The following is a 17,939-nucleotide window of genomic DNA, read 5'->3' as shown; positions in this document are numbered from 1 at the left end:
CAACCCCCCAGGAGTGGGCCAAAGCCAGAAGAGTTCTAATCTCTTGAACCATATCTGACCGTTATTGTTTCAGCAAGCCAAAGTGTGCTTCATATTCTAATCAGTGCTTCTGCTCTCTGTAGGTGATTGGCCTTCTCCTCCCTCAGCAGACATTGGCAACCACTGTTTTCTGGCAGGTAAGGGTTACTGGTTTGGCATTGTAATAAATCAATGTGTACAGAGCTTGCTTTTCAGAGAGGCAGAGAACCAGCTTGTGATCAACCTTTCAACTCTGACCTTCCAAACACTTCCAAACACCTTCCGATGCTACTGTTGTCAATATGCTTCAAAACGTCAAAAAAACGCGAGAAGAGGTTGAAGCAAATACCATAGTCGAGTAGTGGCCAAATTTGTGCAAAGGTCGACCCCGATCTTTGACCAGAAAATGCAAACACTTTTGCCTGGATTCTCCAATCCTGTGGCCAAGCTCTGATGCCGGCGTGAAAAGTGGCGCGAAACTCTCCGGCGTCAACGGGCCTCAATTGGCAGCGATCCACCCCTTCCTAGAGGGCTAGTGCGGCACCGGAGTGGTGTCTGCAGCTCCGGCGCCCGAAAGCCGGCGCGCCACGGCCGGCGCGAGTTCCTGCGTGGGTTCCCGTCTCCGCGCCGGCCCCTGGGCAAGATGGCGGAGCCCTACAGGGGCCCGGTGCGGAGTAAAATAGGCCTCTACGGAACTAGCCTGCCCGCCGATCGGTAGTCTCCGATCGCAAGCCAGGCCACCGTGGACCCCCCCCCCCTCCCCCCCCGGGGTCAGATCCCCCCCCCCACCAGGATGGCCCCCGCAAACAGAACCCGAAGTCCTGCCGGGTGGGACCATACGTAACCCACGCCAGCGGGATTCGGCCGCACTTGGCGGGCACTCAGCCCATCGAGGCTCGGAGAATTATCGGAGGCACGGGGTCGGAGAATCCCGGCCTTTGCACTTACCACCCTCGTGCCACTGAAGTCAAACTCGCCCCAGTGCAAACCTACTCATTGATTAGAATCATAGCACACCCCATTTAAAGCAGCTGTTCAGCTCCTTGTGGCTGCGCACATCGACATGTACTGTCAGGGCTACCACCTCATGACGTCCACTGTGTTCCCTCCAATTTAACCCCCTAATGTGGCATCAAGAAGGAACAGCAGATAAACAGCCCAGTTCAAACGTAAAATACCTTGCGGTTGCAGAGCAGACGAATAATTGAGCTGCAGCTAGAGAATCGACGATATTGGGGAAGAAATTAAAATAGCTGATTGTCACGAGTAGGCTTCAAATGAAGTTACTGTGAAAAGCCCCTAGTCGCCACATTCCGGCGCCTGTTCGGGGAGGCTGGTACGGGAATTGAACCGTGCTGCTGGCCTGCCTAGGTCTGCTTTCAAAGCCAGCAATTTAGCCCTGCGCTAAAGTTGGTGATTAGGAGAAGCTCTTTACGCAGCTGGGCCGATGCCGAAGAATAAATGTGCAAAGGAGAATTGAAAAAGAGGTGCAGTTGGAAAATGAGTCCTTAAAAATTGCCAGAATGAAGTCTCAGTTTCCCGTGGGTCCGTCTGAATATTCGCCCTGAAACAAGCAAGAAAATTAGGCATTGCAGATTTCAAAGCCAGCCCTGGATGGTGCATCCAGATTATCAAGAGTAACACTTCTTTTGTACTGCAACGGAAAAGCAAGATTTCACAGTGTCTCCCCAGTAGATCTTGACGACAGAATTGTTGCATTTCAGCAGCTTATAGCCAAACATCAACAAAAGAATAGTTACAGATTGGCCTACATTGGGAACCTGGATGAAACACCAATGAATTTTGGCATGCCAGCCAGTTAAGTGGTGAACAATGCTGGACAGAAAGTAGTGTTATTGAAGCCAAATGACCATGAAAAAATCTGTATGAATTGTATAAATTTATATGCGCCTTTTGTTTCTGATGGATTTAAATTTAGTATGCAGAAATTACTGTCCGTCTCCATGGACGTTTAAAAATTCAATTATAAAGATATGTTTTGCGTTCCTTTTTGGGGGCTGGGTTGGCCAAAACGGCAGCACCCCTGGCAATTCTGCAATAGCGAGACAATGAGAGAGGGTGGAAAATATTACTCCTGTAAAAGTCGGCCCTTACTTTTCAGCTGAAATTTTACTCTTAGAAATGTGACTTTTACACACATTTATATGAAATGAATCGAAAATCGCTTACTGTCACAAGTAGGCTTCAAATGAAGTTACTGTGAAAAGCCCCTAGTCGCCACATTCCGGCGCCTGTTCGGTGAGGCTGTTACGGGAATCGAACCGTGCTGCTGGCCTGCCTGGGTCTGCTTTCAAAGCCAGCGATTTAGCCCTGTGCTAAACAGCCCCTGAACTTTATATGGTAGCTTAAACAGGAGGGTGAGAAGAGGCATGAGGGTTGCAGGAGGGAAGTGGTGAGTGGAAGGTTGAGGAGAAGGCAGCAAGCACAGGTGAAGTGAAGTAGGGGTGATGGGAGGATAGGGGGTCCGGAGAGCAGCAAAGAAACAACGGTTTCTTTAAAAAAGTACTGAGCATATACAGTAACTGCGCTAAAATGAAAATGGAGGCAATACTATTTGGGAACTTCCCTAATTTATAAACCTCGCTACATACGGTCAAACAAACGGGCAGCACGGTAGCATGGTGGTTAGCATAAATGCTTCACAGCTCCAGGGTCCCAGGTTCGATTCCCGGCTGGGTCACTGTCTGTGCGGAGTCTGCACGTCCTCCCCGTGTGTGTGTGGGTTTCCTCCGGGTGCTCCGGTTTCCTCCCACAGTCCAAAGATGTGCGGGTTAGGTGGATTGGCCATGCTAAATTGCCCGTAGTGTCCTAAAAAGTAAGGTTAAGGGGGGGGTTGTTGGGTTACGGGTATAGGGTGGATACGTGGGTTTGAGTAGGGTGATCATTGCTCGGCACAACATCGAGGGCTGAAGGGCCTGTTCTGGGCTGTACTGTTCTATGTTCTATATTCAAACAAGGAGCAGGAATAGGCCATTCAGCCCCTCGAAGCTGGTCCTGCATTTAATAAAATCATGGCTGATCTGAGAGTAACATCAAATTTGCACCCCCCCAGCCCCTGATAACCTATAACCCCCTTGATTACCGGGTATCTATCCACCTCTTCGGCCAAGAGAAAGCCTCAGAGCCACAGAATATTCATGAGGCAAACTAAATGGAATGCATCCAAGAATAGCCAACAAAATGAGATATAGGGAAAGGCTGACCCACAGATGATTGTAAATACTTGAGATTCCAGTGGTACAATTGAGAAGAGATCAAAACAATGATAGGAGTATTAGTCTTACATCTACAGTCGGAAAAACATTGAAGCCCATTAAAAAGGAAGCAATTAATGGCATTAAATCCAAACTAGCCTGGTTTATGAAATTCAGGTCACGGCTAATTAATTCACTGGAATCCTTTGAGGATGTAACCTAACTGGCAGATGCAATCCATGTTTGTTATCTTTACTTAGAAAGGTCATCCCCTCCCCTCCTGCTCTCCGGGAGGTGCTGACTCTCGTTGGGATGCAGTTGTATGTGCTCTGGTCGCATTCTCAGCACAAGAGGTCAGCCATTAGAGCCTGAATTGAGGAGGAAATTTCTTCACTCGAGAGTGAATGCTCTACTCCAGAGAATCATGGATGCTCAGTGACTTGAGTATATTCAAGATGTGGAGACTGGGGTGGGCACAGTAAGAAGTCTTACAACATCAGGTTAAAGTCCAACAGGTTTGTTTGGAATCGCTAGCTTTCGGAGCTTTCGTCACCTGATGAAGGAGCTACGCTCCAAAAGCTCGTGAGTATATTCAAGAGGGAGTTTGAAAGACTTGCGTACAAAGGCAATTTGAGGCTAGTGCAGGAAGTGGCCATTCCTTTGTAAAATTGGACATTTCGAATTGGCAAGCTTTCCCATCACAGTTGATTTTTTGATGTCTTGGGGTCATCGGATAAGAATCGAGAAAAGGAACACACACTGATTTTGTTGTTTTACTTTCTTTGAGACCAAACCTGCTGAGGTCAGTTGTCATCCGGACTAATATGAACTACCTCAGTCGGGATCGGGTAGTGAGCCTAAAATTTGCCGGACTGCATAGCTCTGTTTAAGTTCATTAGGGGGGATCCAAAATTGCTTCCTTATTTGTAAAGGGGTTGCCTTTGGATTGTAGTTCACCCGCTTGACTGAGAATTTGGATCGATATTGATGATTTGTTTTTCTTCCTTGTAGTGGCTGAATCAAAGTCACAATGCCTGTGTGAACTATGCAAACAGGAACGCAACAAAGGTGAGATGGCTTTGAATTGTAACCTGTTCAATTGTTTCCAACACAAGTCCATGTATGAGCAATATCTTGTGGCACTGAGAGAGTGCTGGAGACTCAATTTTCCCTGGTTGGAGAGAACTGGGGGTCATCGGGATAAGGGTTGACCATTTAAGACGGAAATTAGAAATTTCTTCACTCAGAAGGGTTGTGAACGTTTCAAATTCTCTACCCCAGAGAACTACAGGTGCTCAGTTGTTGAGTATATTTGACCATGAAATTAATTGATTTTTGGTTACGAACGGAATCCGGGAGATAAGGGTGGGAAAGGGGAGTTCCTGTCAAAGATCAGTCATGATCTTATTGAATAATGGGGTAGCCTTGGGAGCTGTATTTTTCACTCCTGCTCTTAGTTTTATCTTCTTATGCACCACCTGGTTCTCAAAGATGAGAAGGATACTGATTCATGGTTGTTACTCTTTGCTGAGTGCAAGCAGGCGTGCACTATGTACCTGAGATGTAGCATGACGCACGTTGAGGAATTAAACTTGCACGGTCAAGGCCGACAGTGCTGGAACAACACCAAGGCGGAACAGAGTAAGAGGTGAGACAACTGAAGAACTTGTGATCAGGTGATGCTTTTAAAAGCCTGAATATCAAAAGGCAAGGGCAAACTTAAGAGAGGTAACGTTTTGAGGTCAATTTATGAGTTTAGAAGAAGAGTAAAGGCAAAAGGGCCACAGTACAGAGAACAGAGACTGTGGAGAACTCAGTGAATGGGTCCAGCAAGGCTAAGAGAACTAAAACACAGCGAGAGTGTACAAAACATGACTGGACAGATGGTCTGAGAAAGCAGGGCAATGAGCAAGGGAAGTCTAGATTAAACTGCATTTATTTCAATGCAAGGGGCCTGACGGGCAAGGCAGATGAACTCCGGGCATGGATGGATACATGGGACTGGGATATTATAGCTATTACTGAAACATGGCTACGTGAGGGGCAGGACTGGCAGCTCAAAGTTCCATTGGAGGCAAAAGATAGAACAGGAGATAGGAGAGGAGGGAGAGTTGCGTTTTATGATTGGGGAGAATGTTACGGCAGTACTAAGAGAGGATATATCTGAGGGTTTGCCCACTTGAGTCTATATAGTTAGAACTGAAAAATAAGAAGGGAGAGATCACTTTGATAGGATTGTACTACAGGCCCCCAAATAGTTAGCGGGAAATTGAGGAGCAAATATGTAAGGAGATTACAGATAGCTGCAGGAAACATAGGGCGGTAATGGTTGGGGACTTTAACTTTCCCAGCATTGGCTGAGACAGCCATCAGGGGCTTGGATGGGGAGAAAATGTTGAGTATATTCAGGAGGAATTTCTCATTCAGTATGTGGATGACCCGATTAGAGAGGGAGCAAAACTTGACCTCCTCTTGGGGAATAAGGAAGGGCAGCTGACAGAAGTGTTAGTGAGGGATCACTTTGGGACCAGTGACCATAATTCCATTAGTTTTAAGATAGCAATGGAAAATGATAGGTCTGGCCCAAAAGTTACAATTCTAAATTGGAGCAAGCCAATTTTGATGGTATTAGACAGCAACTTTCAAAAGTTGATGGGGGTGTCTGTTCAAAGATTAACCAGGGTTCACAGTTCCTGTTAGAGAGAAGGGCAAGACTGGTAGAAGTCGGGGACCCTGGATGACTGGGGATATTGAGGCCTTGGTCAAAAGGAAGAAGGAGACATGACATGCATCGGCAGTTGGGATCAAGTGAATCCTTTGAAGAGTATAGAGGTTGACGGAGTAGAGTTAAGAGAAATCAGAAGGGCAAAAAGGTGACATGAGATTGCTTTGGCAGATAAGGCAAAGCGGAATCCAAAGAGCTTTTACAAATACATAAAGGGTAACGAGGGAGAAAGTAAGGATCTACAAGTTCACCTACGTGCAGATCCACAAAAGGTGGGTGAGATCCTAAATTAATATTTCTCATTGGTATTTATTGTTGAAAAGGCATGGATGTTAGGGAACTTGGGGAAATAAATGGTGATGCCTTGAGGAGTGTACATATTGCAGAGAAGGAGGTGCTGGAAGTCTTAAAGTGCATCAAGGTAAATAAATCCCCGGTACCTGATGAAATGTATCCCAGGACAGGAGGCTAGGGAGGAAATTGTGGCCCCTAGGTGAGGTATTTGAATTGTTGACGGCCACGGGTGAGGTGCCTGAAGATTGGAGGGTAGCAAATGCTGTGCCCTTGTTTAAGAAAAGCCACAGGGAAAACCTGGGAACTACAGACCGGTGAGTCTAATGCCTGTGGTGGGTAAGTTGTTGGAAGGTATCCTGAGAGACAGGATCTACAGGCACTTAGAGAAGCAAGGATTGATTAGGGATAGTCAGCATGGCTTTATGAGTGGGAAATCATGTCTCAAGAATTTGATTGAGTTTTTTGAAGGACTAACCAAGAAGATAAATGAGGGCAGTGCAGTCGACGATGTCTACATAGATTTTAGCAAGGCCTTTGACAAGGTGCCACGTGGTAGATTGTTGGGTAAGGTTAAATCTCACGGGATCCAGGGTGAGGTAGCCAATTGGATACAAAATTGGGGAGAGTTACAGAACAAAGAGATCTAGGGGTACAGGTTCATAGCTCCTGGAAAGTGGAGTCACAGGTGGACAGGGTGGTGAAGAAGACATTCGGCATGCTTGGTTTCATTGGTCAGAATATTGAATACAGGAGTTGGGACGTCTTGTTGATGTTGTACAAGGCATTGGTAAGGCCACACATGGAATACTGTGTTCAGTTCTGGTCACCCTATTGTAGGAAGGATATTATTAAACTAGAAAGAGTGCAGAAGAGATTTACAAGGATGCTATCAGGATTTGATGGTTTGAGTTATAAGGAGAGGCAGGATAGACTGTGACTTTTTTCCCTGGAGTGTAGGAGTCTTAGGGGTGATCTTATAGAGGTCTATAAAATAATGAGGGGCATACATAAGGTCAACATCTTTTCCTAAAGGTAAGGGAGTGTAAAACTAGAGGGCACAGGTTTAAGGTGAGGGGAAGAGATACAAAAGAGACCAGAGGGGCAGTTTTTTCACACACAGGGTGGTGAGTGTCTGGAACGAACTGCCAAAGGCAGTGGTAGAGGCGGGTACAATTTTGTCCTTTAAAAAGCAGTTAGACAGTTACATGGGCAGGGTGGGTATAGAGGGACATGGGCCGAATGTGGGCAATTGGGACTAGCGGTAGTAAAAATTGGGCGGCATGGACAAGTTGGGCCAAGAGGTAGGTTTCATTGACATATTGCAGCAATGACGGTCTGAGCCTGGTCACCCCGATCCCGAGGGCGACACCCTGAGTTCACAGACTTGCCACCAAGTCTTTCCCCGCTACTCATGCAGTCCACCCCCCCAGCAAGCCCAAAATGTTTTGCGAGTTTTCTTACTTTCTATTTCATAGAATTTACAGTGCAGAAGGAGGCCATTCAGCCCATCGAGTCTGCACCGGCTCTTGGAAAGAGCACCCTACCCAAGGTCAATAACTCCACCCTATCCCCATAACCCAGTAACCCCATAACCCAGTAACCCCACCCAACACTGAGGGCAATTTTGGAGACTAAGGGCAATTTATCATGGCCAATCCACCTAACCTGCACATCTTTGGACTGTGGAAGGAAACCGGAGCACCCGGAGGAAACCCACGCACACACGGGGAGGATGTGCAGACTCCGCACAGACAGTGACCCAAGCCGGATTCGAACCTGGGACCCTGGAGCTGTGAAGCGATTGTGCTATCCACAATGCTACTGTGCTGCCCCGGTATTTCCCTCTCAACAGCCAAGGCGCCCAGGCCCCGCTCATAAATACTTGCACCCATTCACTCCCACCTGAAGGGTGGAGCATCTGGTGTCCAACCCGTTAATCGTAGTCAAATCCATGCAAATGACGGATCTGCATGGCATCGTTGGCACGGGGCAACAACTTCACTGCCACCATGGCATCGCTGGCATGGGACAGCAACCTCACTGCCGCCATGGCATCGCTGGCACGGGACAGCAACCTCGCTGCCACCATGGCATCGCTGGCACAGGGCAACAACCTCGCTGCCACCATGGCATCGCTGGCACAGAGCAACAACCTCGCTGCCGCTATGGCATCGCTGGCACGGGACAGCAACCTCGCTGCCACCATGGCATCGCTGGCACAGGGTAACAACCTCGCTGCCACCATGGCATCGCTGGCACGGGACAGCAACCTCGCTGCCGCCATGGCATCGCTGGCACAGGGCAACAACCTCGCTGCCACCATGGCATCGCTGGCACGGGACAGCAACCTCACTGCCGCCATGGCATCGCTGGCACGGGACAGCAACCTCACTGCCGCCATGGCACCGCAGGCACAGGGCAACAACCTCGCTGCTGCCATGGCATCGCTGGCACAGGGCAACAACCTCGCTGCCACCATGGCATCGCTAGCACAGGGCAACAACCTCGCTGCCACCATGGCATCGCTGGCACGGGACAGCAACCTCGCTGCCACCATGGCATCGCTAGCACAGGGCAACAACTTCGCTGCCACCATGGCACTGCTGGCACAGGGCAACAACCTCGCTGCTGCCATGGTACCGCTGGCACAGGGCAACAACCTCGCTCTCCTTCAATCTGCAAAGGACAAGATCTTGTGTGTGAATATATGTGGCTTCTAAAATGCGTAAGTAAGCCACGCTGCAATTGTTATTCCCTTTCCTGTTAGTTTATCTTGCATAGCTGTCCTGATGAGTGCAAGATGAAAAGCTTTGATAGCATGTCTCTTTTTTCACCTCTTAAGATATCTGTGCTCTTCTAATTTTGGACGTCCTTGATATTAATCATTCCTTCAACAGCATAGGCCCTGTGACTGGGATTGCCTCCCCACATTCCTCTCTGCCTTGTTTTCCTCCTTGAAGACACTGCTTTAAAACTATCTCTTTGACCAAACTTTTGGTGAACTGGCCTAATACATCCTCATGTGGCGAGCTGTCGTATTTCATTTTATAATGCTCCTGGGCAGCGCTTTGTGACGTTTCATTATGTTAAAGATGCTGGATAAATATTAGTTGCTGTTGCAGTTCAGAGTCAGATGCTGCATTTTTCACTTTCTTTAAAGTAACTGTTCTCTCCCTTCTTCCCATCCTCAACAGCCAACTCCAGCATCTAAGTTCATCTTGGGTTACATTGGAGCCGTCGCCAGTGCAGTCTCAATAGCAGTGAGTACTCTTGCCATCTCTGTACATCCGTTGTGATCTGTTCAGGCTTCTGCAGACGTGGGACACTCCACAACAACCACTTTAATCGGGCTGCAGGTCACACAGTGTGACTGAAGCAAATACAAATGTTGAAACAAAACAGGGGGGAGTTGTTGTGATCGAACAAATACGGATCAGGGTCAGTACAAGAGTTTATAACAACTGGCTAAATAATTTTTCTTGATGCAGTGTGTTTTATGACCTGAACCATCACAGGCACAATCAGCTGAATGGTTCCTTCCTGTACTGTATGATGCTGTGACGAAGCTATCCATGATGTTGAGATGCCGGCGTTGGACTTGGGTGAGCACAGTAAGAAGTCTTACAACACCAGGTTAAAGTCCAGCAGGTTTGTTTCAAACACGAGCTTTCGGAGCACGGCTCATTCACCTGAAGAAGGAGCCGTGCTCCGAAAGCTCGTGTTTGAAACAAACCTGCTGGACTTTAACCTGGTGTTGTAAGACTTCTTACGAAGCTATCCAACCAGGAAGATTTGGTTTAGTACTACAATATTAATCCTGAACAGGGGGATACGTTTTCCCTCCTTTCACCAACTTTAGCAAAAACATAGATATGAGTTTAAAGTGGTCTTGCACGCTATTCACCTCACCTGCACAGGCCTAAAGCTTCTCACTGAAGTGACTTTGGAGATAAAAACTCATCACACCATGAAACCAGCTTGATTCCTCCACCAGTTGGGTGATTTTGATCAGGTTCACACAGATTCACATAGTTAATGATCTTTAGAATCAAATGGCTCAGCCAGGTGACACACACTGCGGGAGAGTTTTTTCGTGAACTATGTTTATATAGCAAGGGTAAGAAAACTCTGTAGAATGGTGTATTTGCAGCACAGGAGGAATGATTGGAGAAAACTTCAGGGGAACACTGACAAAAGTCAACTTGATAAAATCGAGGCACAAAACATTGGCGTTGAAGATTAACCAGATGTTGTTGGAAATGAGGGTTTACTTTTACTTACAATTGGACTGGAATTGTACAGCTGAGTTCAGAATCCAAGCACTCTCATAGAATCATAGAATTTCCAGTGCTAAAGGAGGCCATTCAGCCCATCTAGTCTGGACCGGCCCTTGGAAAGAGCATCCTACCTAAGCCCACACCTCCACCGTAACCCAGTAATCCCATCCAAACTTTTTGGACACTAAGGGCAATTTATCAGGGCCATCCACCTAACCTGCACATCTTTGGACTGTGGGAGAGGACCGGAACACCCAGAGGAAACCCACACAGACATGAGGAGAACCTGCAGACTCCGCACAGACAGTGGCTCAAGCCGGGAATCGAACCTGGGACCCTGGCGCTGTGAAGCAATCACTGTGCTACCGTGCCCCCCATTCTGAGCATTGTCATTGGAGGCCATTGAGCCCCTCAACCTGCTCATCCATTCAGTTAGGTCACTGCTGATCTGTACCTCAACTCTACGCATTCTTTGATCCATGGACCTTTATAACTTTTATAAGGCCATGAAGGAGTCCACACCAAGTAGTTCAAAGAAACGTAATTTATTTAAAGTAACTATTATGAGCATCAAATGGTAGATCCCAACTGGGTCTGCCTTGCCAGTGCCTAACTGGCTGGCTTTATATACCGCACAACTCTCCATTGTTCCCATTCCATGAGGTACTTGTGGGTTCTAACAATAACCTAAGATAATAAAAATCTATCAATCTCATTCTTGAAAATGTCAATTGACTGCCAGTATTCACAGCATTCTTGGGTATTCCAATCCTCCACTATCCTTTGAGAATCCCAATGGCAGAAGAAGTTAAATTTGGAGAAGTGTGAGGTGATGCATTTGGTAGAAAGAATATGGAGAGACAGTATCAAATAAGGGGTACAATTCTTCAACGTGTATAGGATCAGAGGGACCTGGGCGTATATGTGCACAGATCAATGAAGGTGGCATAACAGATGGAGAGAGCACTTGCCTGGATGCATGAACCGTGATGCTATCCAGGACAACGAGGCCTGCTTCATCGGCATCCCATCAACCATCATAAGGATTCCCTTCCTCCACCATCAGTGCACAGTGTGTATCATGTGTTATGGACACCTGGTCATCTCTCAACGGTGGCTGAGGGACGGGACCAGAGCTGCAGGGGGCGATTCTCCGAGCCCCGCGCCGGGCCAGGGAATCAACACAACCGCGCTACAACTCCCTGACGCCGCTGCGCGATTCTCCGAGGTGCGGAGAATCGGCGGCATTTGCGCCAGCACATCTGGTGCGCCGCGGGCCACTGGAATCGGCGGGGCCACCGTTCTCCGACCCGGATGCGGCCGAGCAGCCACACCAATACGACAGAGTCCCGCCGGCGTCGTTCACCCCTGGTCGCTGCCGGCAGGATCTCTGCGCGAACGGTCGGGGATCGGCCTGTTGGGGGGGGGGGGTTTGGGGCTCCTTCACCGGGGGACCTCCGATGGGGCCTGGCCCGCGATCGGGGCCCACTGATCAGTGGGCCGGCCTCTTCCCTCCCCACGGGCCTACTTTCTGGCGCGGCCGGCCACTGAACACCGGCGCCATGTTGAGTCGGGGCCGGCGCGCTAAAGATGTTCCCCGCACATGCGCAGGTTGACGTGGCCCAACTACGCATGCGCGGGTTGGAGCGGCGCCAGCGCCGTTCTGGCTCCCTATGGGGGGCATAATCGGTCGTACCCAGGCCCGATTCGTGCCGTCATGAAAAGCGACGGCATTCACAACGGCGCGAACACTTGGGCTCCATATTGGAGAATCGCCCCCACAACCTTTTTAAGTTTTTAAGGCGGTGCGGAAAGATCGATTTGTTCCAGGTGTAATAATATATGAAATAGGGCTTGGTTATTTTATAAACAAACTTTATTAAAAAAAAAGAAAACAAAACAATATTTAAACTTTTAAAATTCAACCCCAACAATAACAGATTACATGTAGTTTCCTAACCTTAGCACACCAGTTCCAATTAAACAGCACTTTAAATAAACATGCAGCTCTTGTTCCACTTACACAGAGAGGCAAAGGCAATATTTGCATTTATGAAGCAATTTTTTTTCTGTTAGGGAAATTTGTTCTGAACCCTTTTACAAAGCTTGCCTCAGTGACAACTTTTGTGACCTCTCTCAATCAATTTCCAAAGGCTTTGCCCTGTATCTGTTCAAAACAGGATCCTTTATTTCTCTCTCTCTCTCTCTAAGGTTCACCCACCCCTCAAACAAAGGTTTCCTGCTGGGGTTTCCAGGCGTGAACCCATCATTATTATATTGGCTGTTTGATTGCACACTCGCGTTTATACAAAAGGGCAGACTCATGCTAGTCTTATCAACTAACCTCCCATTGATGGAAAAGAAGCCATCAGATTCTGTAATGGGCTAATAGCTGGTCAGACAAGGAGTGTCTCAAAGAACAATGAATCGGGGGCATCCTGTGTATTCCCACTAATGAGTTTAAGTCTGACTGGGACATAGGCAGCACGGTGGCGCATTGGTTAGCACTACTGCCTCACAGCGCTGAGGTCCCAGGTTCGATCCCGGCTCAGGGTCACTGATGGTATGGAGTTTACACATTCTACATGTCTGCATGGGTCTCACCGCCACGACCCAAAAGATGTGCAGGGTAGGTGGATTTGGCCATACTAAATTGTCCCTCAATTGGAAAAAAAATTATAATTGGATACTCTGAATTTAAAAAAAAGTCTGACTGGGACAATGTAACTTGGCAAGAGATGAATGTTCCCTCTGACTCCGTGCTATCAATTTTTTTCATCAGTTTGTTTAACCCCTAAATAGTCTGTGTTACAACACCCTGGGCAAGTGTGTGGTCAATTCCAGTCCCACAGATCCCGGAGTCCCAACATAAGTGAATTAACTAATAAGAAGCTTTAACTGGTCCCATCATTTCTAATTCACCTGCCAACTCGGCAAGTTTGTCTTTGTGAAGCCCCAATAATTGAACCCGAGTTAAGTCTTCCATCTGGAGAAAATGCTTAGCAGGTACCATGTTATATTACTACAAACCTGGTGTCTCTTTGTAATTTACAATTTACCCCAGATTCACCTTCCAATGTTTCTAATCCCAGACAAGCCCCCAATTTATGCTACAACACCCTGGGTGAGTGTGCAGTCAATTACAGCCTCAGAGACCCCCAGAGTCCCAAAATAAGTGACTTAACCAATAATTTGTGTATTTTCTGGAAATCCTTGACACTTGACTGCTCCAGCAAGTTACAGGCACCAGATTTATAAGTAAAACATTAAAAAACTGTTCATTTATAACAAGGAAAAAGATGAACATATAATGGTAAGAATGGAAGAATGATCTGTTAATCTAACTACCCACGCACAAGACAGACACACAGTGGACATAGGGAAGGATGGAAAATAACAGGGATTCAAGGGCGTGAGATGGTTCTTTGCTGCTGAGGTAGCGGTCTTTGTAGCCAGGGGTCTTCCACGGACGTGACATGTTGCAATCATCGGTTGGTTTGGATCTTCTAATGTTTGGGTTCAATTAGAATCGGCTATAGAGGACTTTCTCTGGGGAGTCATTTCCACTTGACTAACCTCAGTCTCACACTGATGGTTCCCCTTGGTCTGCAATTCTAGCTTGTGTTCACCAGGTGGACTATCAGCCGCACTGAGTTAAAACCACAGGCCTCAGCATGAGGGTTTTAATGTGGGCTTTTATACAGCCCCTCTCCTTATTCTGAGCCCTCAGGAGGAATCCAGCAGAGGGGAGAGAAGTCAGAGCTCTGGCTTCCCAGTTGCTGAAGCAGAACAGAAAGGACGACTTGCCCACAGCTCCCAGGTTGAGAAAGAAGATGAAAGTATTTTTGTTACAAGTGCCCAGCTGAGAGAGATCTGCTTTAGCTTCTAGTGGAACTTCCCACAGGCTGGCTCGAATCATTCCAAATCGCGAGCCAGAGAGGGGACAGAGAGAGCTCAGACCTGTTGTGTGCTGGTTCCGAGGATTCCACAGAACTGAGTCAAAGTGGAGACTGCCTTCTGTTGCAGAATTTTCTGAAAGGCTCCACCAATGCCAATCAGGAACAGAATTTCAGAGACACCAATTGGCTGCTTACCAAGCCCATAAAAATGCCACAGAGCATCAGGGAGGTCCTGGGCCAGTGCATTAGACCAGGGATGTTTTCAGTTTGACCAAAGTCTGCAGTTTAAAACAAAGTCTGCAAGGTTGCAGGACTGGAATTTTAAAGGAAGAAACACGAAACCGACAAGGATTTGGCAGGTTCCTTACACCTGCTCCATCTTCAGTCTCATTTCTGGACCAAATTTCTTAATATCTCCCTCGTGTAACACATACACAAGATGTACAGCAGCAACTTCCTTTTTGATACCACCTTCCAAAGCCACGGCCTCTACCTAGAAGAACATGATTCATGGGAACACTTGCAAGTTCCTCTCCAGTGACACACAATCCTGACTTGGACTTATATCACCGTTCCTTCACTGTCGCTGGGCCAAACTCCTGGAATTTGCTCCCTGATTGCACTGTGGGTATACCTACACCATACAGAGGTGGCTCCCTAGCAACTACTCAATTTGTCCTTACCAGCAACATTTGTATCCATGAAGGGATAAAAATAAATTATTTAAATGTACCATCAGAACCCTTCATTTAAAATCAGGCCAGTAACTCGCTAGACGAGACCTATTATTCTGTATTTAGACCACTGGAATCTGATCGTTAAATGTCAGCCAATAATTAATTTCTGTGTTTCTGGTGATCTCGATAAATAAACCACAGGAACCCCTTACTTGGATTCCTGCCTGTAATCCACTCCCAAGGTATCTGTATATAACTATCCATCTGAAACGCCCTGCCTACCTCTGGAATCAAATAATTTTTTTTAAATGATTTCACTGGACGTGCGTCTCACTGGCCAGACCAGCATTTTAATTGCCCATTCCTAATTGCCTTTGAAAAGGTGATGGTGAGTGCCTTCTTGAACCGCTGTAGTCCATGTGGTGTATCTGCGTTCCTGATGTCAAGGGCAGTCACTCTCACTTCACCTCTGGCATTCAGCTCTTTTGTCCATGTTTGAACCAAGGCTGTAATGAGGTCAGGAGCTGAGTGACCCTGGCGGAACCCAAACTGAGCATCCGTGAGCAGGTTATTGCTGAGTACGTGCCGCTTGATGGTACTGTTGATGACTCCTTCCATCACTTTGCTGAGAGTTGACAAATGGGGGCACTAATTGGCCGGGTTCGGTTTGTCCTGCTCTTTGTGGACAGATTGTGGGCAATTTTACACATTACCGGGTAGATGCCAGTGTTGTAGCTGTACTGGAACAACTTGGCTAGGGGCATGACACTTCCTGAAGCACAAATCTTCAGTAGTTTGCTGGGATATTGTCAGGGTCCAGAGCCTTTGCAGTATTCAGTGCCTTCAGCCATTTCTAATAATAATCTTTATTGTCACAAGTAGGCTTACATTAATATTGCAATGAAGTTACTGTGAAAAGCCCCTAGTCGCCACACTGTGGCGCCTGTTCAGGTACACAGAGAGAGAATTCAGAATGTCCAATTCACCTAACAGCCCGTATTTCAGGCACATCTGGAGGAAACCAGAGCACCCGGAGGAAACCCACGGAGCCATGGGGAGAACGGGCAGATTCTGCACAGTCAGTGACCCAAGCTGGGAATCGAATCTGGGGATAGATGGTTGACAGCTTCGAATTCCTAGGTGTGCACATCACCAACGATCTGTCCTGGTCCACCCACGTCACGCAATGACCTAGTAATCACTATAGCTCCTATACTTCCTAAGGAAACCGAGGAAATTCGGCATGCCCACATCGACTCTTACCAACTTTTACAGGTGCACCATTGAAAGCTTCCTATCTGACTGCATCGCAGCCTGGTATGGCAACTGCTCGACCCAAGACCATAAGAAACAACAGAGAGTCGTGACTATAGCCCAGTCCATCACGTGAACCCGCCTCCCATCCATTAACTCTACACCTCCTGCTGTGTTGGGAAAGCGGGCAGCATAATCAAAGACCCCTCCCACCTGGCTTACTCAGTCTTCCAACTTCTTCCATCGGGCAGGAGATACAAAAGCCTGAGAACGCGCACGAACAGATTCAAAAACAGCTTCTTCCCCACTGTTACCAGACTCCTAATCGACCCTCTTATGGACTGAACTGATCGCTTCACACATCTTCTATACTGAGTAGTACTACACTCTGTATGGTTCACCCAAAGCCTGTGTCTATGTATTTACATTGTGTATTTTATGTTTACCCTTTTATGTATTTTCTTTTCATGTACAGAATGATCTGTCTGACCTGCACGCAGAACAATACTTTTTACTGTACCTCGGTACATGTGACAATAAACAAATCCTATCCAATCCATCATGAACACTAAAAACCCTTTATTTGGAATTCACCCTGTAACTTCCTGGATTTTAAAGTTAGCCGCTGAAGAACTGGCTCCAATATTGACCAGCCTCAGATTTCAACTGGCTACTGACCAGACTAGTGGAGACAAGCTAACATCTGTGGCATTTCCAAAAAAGGGGATTGAATCAGCCGTTAATCTTCCAGACCGGTATCTCTCAACAGCATCATTTGCAAATTGCTTGAATATAACTGTTCATTCTTATGTCATGAATTTCACAATATGAGCCTAGTTTTCATGCTTTTACAGCTTTTACAGACTGTCGATGACATAGCTTCAAGTCTTCAAAGATGTTAAACTACTCGTATTTACATAATAATAATCTGTATTGTCACAAGTAGGCTTACATTAACACTGCAATGACGTTACTGTGAAAAGCCCCCAGTCGCCACATTCCGGCGCCTGTTCGGGTACACAGAGGGAGAATTCAGAATGTCTAATTCACCTAACAGCACGTCTTTCAGGACTTCTGGGAGGAAACCGGAGCACCCGGAGGAAACCCACGCAGACACGGCGAGATTGTGCAGACTCCGCACAGACAGTGACCCAAGCCGGGAATCGAACCTGGGACCCTGGTGCTGTGAAGCAACAGTGCTAACCACTGTGTTACTGTGCTGCCTAATTGTCTATGTATTTACATTGTGTACCTTGTGTTGCCCTATTACGCATTTTCTTTTCATGGACTAATTGATTGGGGCAGCATGGTAGCATAGTGGTTAGCACAGTTGCTTCACAGCTCCAGGGTCCCAGGTTCGATTCCCGGCTTGGGTCACTGTCTGTGTGGAGTCTGCACGTTCTCCCCGTGTGTGCGTGGGTTTCCTCCGGGTGCTCTGGTTTTCTCCCACAGTCCAAAGATGTGCGGGTTAGGTGGATTGACCATGCTAAATTGCCCTTAGTGTCCAAAAAATGTTAAGTGGGGGTTACTGGGTTATAGGGATAGGGTAGATACGTGGGCTTCAGTAGGGTGCTCTTTGT

The 17,939-nt window shown here is 47.2% G+C and overlaps 1 protein-coding gene across 3 annotated transcripts in view; it reads left to right on the top strand.

Annotated features, from left to right (window-relative positions):
- LOC119963817 (sideroflexin-5-like) overlaps nt 1-17,939 on the top strand; it is a 277,217-nt gene that overhangs the window by 81,974 nt on the left and 177,304 nt on the right. For all 3 annotated transcript variants that reach the window (XM_038793125.1, XM_038793126.1, XM_038793124.1), the window contains exons 7-9: nt 123-176; nt 4,245-4,301; nt 9,447-9,512. In XM_038793125.1, the coding sequence (XP_038649053.1) occupies nt 123-176; nt 4,245-4,301; nt 9,447-9,512 (177 nt within the window). The remainder of the gene's footprint in view (nt 1-122; nt 177-4,244; nt 4,302-9,446; nt 9,513-17,939) is intronic.

This window comes from Scyliorhinus canicula, chromosome 3, assembly GCF_902713615.1.
Source record: "Scyliorhinus canicula chromosome 3, sScyCan1.1, whole genome shotgun sequence".
In the NCBI taxonomy this organism is placed as follows: domain Eukaryota; kingdom Metazoa; phylum Chordata; class Chondrichthyes; order Carcharhiniformes; family Scyliorhinidae; genus Scyliorhinus; species Scyliorhinus canicula.
Note: the sequence above shows the minus strand (reverse complement) of the source record. Positions and strands in the feature narration are given on the sequence as shown.